General features: G+C 35.4%; 1 protein-coding gene across 1 annotated transcript in view; it reads left to right on the top strand.

Moving 5' to 3' along the window:
• Positions 1-5,624, top strand: part of syt9a (synaptotagmin IXa) — a 59,750-nt gene extending 54,126 nt beyond the window's left edge. Inside the window, exon 7 of the mRNA XM_051871027.1 lies at positions 4,949-5,624. Within this exon, the coding sequence (XP_051726987.1) occupies positions 4,949-5,017 (69 nt within the window). The 3' untranslated portion in view covers positions 5,018-5,624. The remainder of the gene's footprint in view (positions 1-4,948) is intronic.
• Positions 5,625-6,000: the final 376 nt, after the last annotated feature.

Genomic DNA, 6,000 nt, shown 5'->3' on the forward strand with positions numbered 1-6,000 from the left:
GACCAAGAGCTAAGGGTTTTAATACTCACTACTCAGGGAAAGTTAATTATCCAGAACAGAAACAGATGTGGGATTAATCAGAAACTAATGACCAAGGAACGCAAAAATGGGAGCAGGGACAACAAAACCAAAACACAGTAACACTAAATAGACATAACCCTGGAAATATCAATGAGCCAGAGTTTCTCATCTCTGGCTCTTACGGAACCCTGCACATGACATGCAAGAAAAATAAATAAATCGTGCGCACGATTTACTAATTCGTTCCCTCGATTTAATAAAATCGTGCGCACAACCTACTAATTTGTTCCCTCGATTTACTAAATCGTGCGCACGATTTACTATTCCTTTCCCTCGATTTATAAATCATGCGCATGATTTATAAATCGAGGGAACGAATTAATAAATCATGAGCACGATTTAGCCTACTATTTTTGTGTCTTTTTGTTAATAAGGGATTTGTGGACATATTAATGTTTTTAGATTTGTGGAATGAATAATATTGGCTTTATTTTGAAGTGAAAATGTTCATACATTTTTGAATAGAATTGTTGATTTAGAATTTTATAAAATCCATATTATTAGACTTTAAAAATAAATGTGCATTGTCCCATTCTTACTCTATGTTGAGTGTACTTCAGTGGATGAATGTGGAAGTTGACGTTTTGCCCACTGTTATGCTGAAACATCTGACTGCTTCCCTGACATGCTGCTCATCCCTTGAGGCCTTGCCAACCAAAACAAAATCACTTTGAGTTGTATTCAAAATTTGAGCCTTTGATGCCCATGTCGTCACTCACAACATTATTCACAAACTCAGGTAATTGGAGACAAAAAAACCTACTGACCTACTGGACAAACACATGTTGGTCTTATAAATGATTAGAGAATAAACTGTTCAGGGGTTGAAATGTGCACATAAAGCTGTGAGCCATTGTTTGAACAAAGAAATTAAATCTTCCAGAGAACATAAAAGTACTGTAGACTTTTATGTGACCAAGACTATGGATTTGCCACAGGGAAACTAGGTCTCATAATAAATGAAATGTAAAAAATTATTAAAATAAATAAGTAAGTAAGTAAATAAATAAATAAATAGGCAAACAGACAATACACAGAAAAATCATCATTGTTAAATCAACACTGCTCAGTGTTTGTTTACAGAATATAGAAGCATTGTTGTACTTAATTAAGAAAGTAGGTTCACTCAACAAATGGTGATTGACAATTAATGACAAATCATTTATGCATGCAATTGTGTGTCTACTCTGTTCTCTTTTTTTTTTTCTGTTCTTGTTGTCTGTTCAGTGATTTTACTTGTTAACAGCAGGTGTCAGGTGTCACTAATGGTCAATCATCACTTGTAGAGTAAACCTACTTTATTAATTACTACAATACTGCCACAGGGTTATTTTTACTTTGGCAACATACACCCTGAGCAGTGTTGATTTAAAGTTCAAGATTTTGCTGTGTATGAGAAAAAAAGAGAAAGGAAAATTATAAACAGAATTAATGTTTGTTGACCAAGAAAGTTTAGATTTTTACACTACAAAGAAAGAAAATTTAAAAAAATATTAAATAAATAAATAAGAAACATAACTAATTTTTGCTAAACATAACATGTAACTGTCAGAGTTATGTTTAGTTTCACTGTGTTTTTGTTCATGTGTTTTGGTTTCCTGTATGTCCTTTCAGTTTAGTATTCTCCTCATCCTTGTTAGTTTCCTTGGTTTCTCATGAGTTAATGATTACGTTCACCTGTCGTCTAATTAGTTACCCTGTTATCTCTGTGTATAAGTACTCCCTGTTTTGTTCAGTTCTTTGTTGGTGATTGTTAACATCATGTGTGGAAAGAGTTTATGTTTCTCCTGAGATTCTCCTGTGTATTTCTGCTGTTGCATTATTATTTAGGGTGCTTTCACACTTGGTTCAATTGCCTGGACCGAACCGTGTTCGGTTACTCCCCCCTCCCCCTGCCCCAGCTGGACTGTGTTCAGATTATATTTTTTGGGTTTGAACCGCAGTGCGTTTGTCATCAAAGCAGCGGCTGTATAACCCTGCTGCTTGGTAACGACAGCGTAGGAGAAGGCTGCAAAATGCATAGCGTTGCTCACCTCAATTTTATATTTTTGTTTTTGAACCATTGTTTTTTTTTTTTTTTTTTTTTTCGGTACGTAGCTTCAGTACCAGTGGTGTAGTCGGGGCCATATGCACGTATACGCCGTATACTTACTTTTTGCTCAGGGCTGTTTGCGTATTACAACTTCTAAGGATCAGTATTTGCGTATACCCACTTGTATTTTTTGCTTCAAAAGTCCATAATCTACTCACATGTTAGCTCATGTAAACTCACGATTCTTTGCTGTAATTGGTGCATTAGCATTTCTATCATTCTACCTATGTTGCAGGAGTTGAAATTATAAATCCTCGATGACTTTTATTCAGCTTTGACGAAACTTCCCTCAGCTAGCACGTTTTTTCGGAGTGACTAGCAGCCTAGTCACCTGACCTGAATACTGCGCGCTGATTCGCTAAAACGGACTTATTGGGTTGTGTTCACAAACAGCAAGGGTGCTTGTCAGTTTCTGCTGTAAAACATGAAATCGCGATGCCTTGACGTTGGACAATACTGCTTTTGTGACAAAACAGATTTAGGGTTCAGAACGTCCTATATGTGGAGAATAACGTACTGCAGACAGTTCATTTTTTTTTTAAACTTGCCGTTTATAGGTTTTTGCAAATGAACTCTTCAAATTAATAAAGCTAAACTGAGATATTCACGTTGTTGAAAATAAATAACTATATTCCTAGCATTAGGATCCTTTGAAAGGTAATGTTATTAGTCCTGTATTTTCTTTTCTCTCCTCATCTCACTAACACGCTAGTGGGCGGGGCTAACTTTGCAATGATTAAGTAGGTGTTGATTTCTTTATGCGGCATTTCACCTATCTATGATAGGCACATTCCAGGATCGTTCGCTGGGCCTGGTGTCAATAAAAGCTTTTATTGGACTAACAAGAAAATGTTCAGTTTTGAAACTTACAGAATATTCTTATAGTACAATGACCTCTTATCAAAAGCTCAAGAAAAAGTTGATTTCTCAATTTGAAGTCTGTCTGAATCAAAGCTGATCTATTGTTAAGCAACATTTCTCTGGAAAATTGAGTCAAGGTCATAGTGGTCCTGCAGGAAAAATTCATACTCAAAATATCAAAGATAGTCTTCATTTGTTATTCTTTTCTTTTCAGAAGAGATTTGAATTCACTTGGGGAAAATAAAAGAATCAAGCACTTAGAAAAATAACTGACCTTAAAGAAATGTCAGAAATTCTCTGAAAACTATCTAGAGACTTTATTTAAAGCAAAATATCCACTGTATATATATATAGATATGTCATTTGTGGCACTGCAGGGAGCAAGAACAAACCATTTTCTCTAACAGCAGATGGTTTTGAAGGCTGAGGTGAAGAGTACTGTGAGATCCTGTTTTTGTTTATTTTTTGCCTATTAAAGGCCAACTTATTTTTAACACTACCCTCCCACCTGAAAACTTCCACTTTCTACTTTAGATCTCACATACTTCAGCGCAAATTATTATTATTATTATTATTATTATTATTAATAATAAAACCAAAATGAGATCTATTTTAGAACCGTTAAATTAAATTTTCATTCTATTTCTAAATGAGTATTTTTTTAAATTACTTAATTAACAATACATTTGGTTCCACTTTGTCTTCATCCACCCTTCATGTAATAACATATAAATTAATCATTTGATACAATGCACTTATTGTGTACATACATGTTTTTACATAGTACTTATATTAAATAATAATAATAATAAAAATACCTGCATACAATTACAGCAGTAATTCATTTCTGTAATTACATCCAGAATTACCCTGTTGACCCTTCCCTTACACCTTAACCTATTGTTAAACCTAACTACCCACCATTAAACCACCTAACCTAACCACAAAACCTGTCTCTATCCTTATTGGTATCCCACTTCAATAACAGCAAAAGTGTTTTGCAATATTACAGGAACACAATAGGTACATTGTACCTAACAATTATTAAAACATTTTTGATGTAAGTACATAGTAGTTAATAGTAGAATGAATCTAAAGTGTCCCGCCCCCTACATTATAAATAGATGCTGAAGCTGCGCAGCTAGAATTGGTAATTTGTTCACACATTTACTGTTTTCTACATGGTGAATGGCACATAGTGCACTATGGGCATAGGGAATGATTCAGACAGTGTAAATATGCTTTCCACTGGGGCGAATATAGTCTGGTTTCACGTTAGTGTCGTGTGAACCACCTCACACAAGCACAGAGCGGATCATATGTGCGAGTCGGCACAGACCACAAAAAGTATTGGACCCATTTGAATTCTGCACAGAATGCTATATTTTAAAGCAATGTGGAGGAGATTAGGAGGAGAAACGGTTAGAGATTGGGAGGAGGAAACTTATTTAATAAACTTTGAGGATTACCAAACTCAATGGCTCTGACCGAACTGTGATATAAACAAACACTGGCTATTTTAAAAAAGGGGAGGAGCTGTTCGAAATGTCCTGCCCTGTTTTTCTGTTTCAGTGGAAATTACGTCCACATTGAACAATGCTGGGCACTTTAGTGGGAAATGTTTACTGAACATTTCAAGGCACTTTAGTAGGTCTTTAAAGATGCCTAATATAAAGTGTAACCTTAAATTCTAATAAATTAAATACTACCATGCTTTTAAAATACTTATCATTTAAATTCTTTTTGTTTTTATTTCTGATTTCATTTTTTAAGCGCATGATCTGTGAACCTTCAACTTAACGTGCATGAACTTCATTTGACATGCAGTAATGTCAAAGCAATGCAAGCATGACTGATGAAGTTTTAAGTGAACCAAGATGACTATAGTGCTATATTTTCCTATGCTCTCTGCAGTATCACAGTACTGGAGGGGGAAGCCAGGGGGGTTCCTGTAATTCCCTGAAGGCCCCTCCATCACCATAGCCTGAGGTCCAAGTTCTCATCTTCAGACCAACAACAGGAGTGAATTCGCGCACAAGATGTTCTATCCTGGGATCCAGAGGCCCAAGATCAGAGAGCTCTAGTAGGCTGTTCCTGACATCAAAGGGAATGGCGTGCCATTTTCTTCTACCTGTGCACCTGGAAGCCCTTCCACTGCATGGGGATACTTGATTGTTTCAGCTGCATGTTGAGTGGTCACATACTGTATGGTTATTTTGTGCTACTCATGGTGAAATGGAAAAGAAAATTTAGTGGAAAAAAGTGGAAAAGAGTATTTTTATGTTGTTCTTAAAGTTTCGATTCCAAGTAAATGTTTTCTAAATCAGTCTCGGTATGTGTTTTTAAATGGAGTGTCAGTGTGTCACTCAATGCTCTTGAGGTTAGAATGTCAATTTCCCTTTTTAATTTAGACCCTCCCACAGCGCATGAGTGTGTTTTGGTGTGGTAAAGTTCAAGATGTTCTCTGTTTCTTGTTTGAAATGCTCTGTGGATTTTGTCATCAAGCGTCATGGTGGTGAATTGTTTACAGACTTTGCAAGTAAGATGTTATTTCTCATGTTATTAAACATTTATTTCTTACAAAATCAAACTTTTTTAAATGCTTTTTACTGTAATCACTGTGCAAGTATGGTTCAAGTTTTCTCATCTTAAGACTTCTTCTTCAACACAGTTATATTGATTTAGGCATCTCAAATTGTTCTTTTCGTGTAATCCTTGGCTGACTCGAAGAGAAAAAAATATATATATAACCATCTTAAAACAAATGTTTTTTAGTGAAACATCTAATGTGCCTATAACTTTTCTTTACACCAAGAGCAAATCATGTTTTCTTATTCTTTTAAAACAACTAAAACAACCATCTCTCTCTCTCTCTCTCTCTCTCTCTCTCACTCTCTCACACACACACACACACACACACAAATACACACACATATGTTGGGTTTTCATGTTTGATGGGCACTTTC

The sequence above is a fragment of the Ctenopharyngodon idella genome, chromosome 18 (assembly GCF_019924925.1).
Source record: "Ctenopharyngodon idella isolate HZGC_01 chromosome 18, HZGC01, whole genome shotgun sequence".
Taxonomy (NCBI): domain Eukaryota; kingdom Metazoa; phylum Chordata; class Actinopteri; order Cypriniformes; family Xenocyprididae; genus Ctenopharyngodon; species Ctenopharyngodon idella.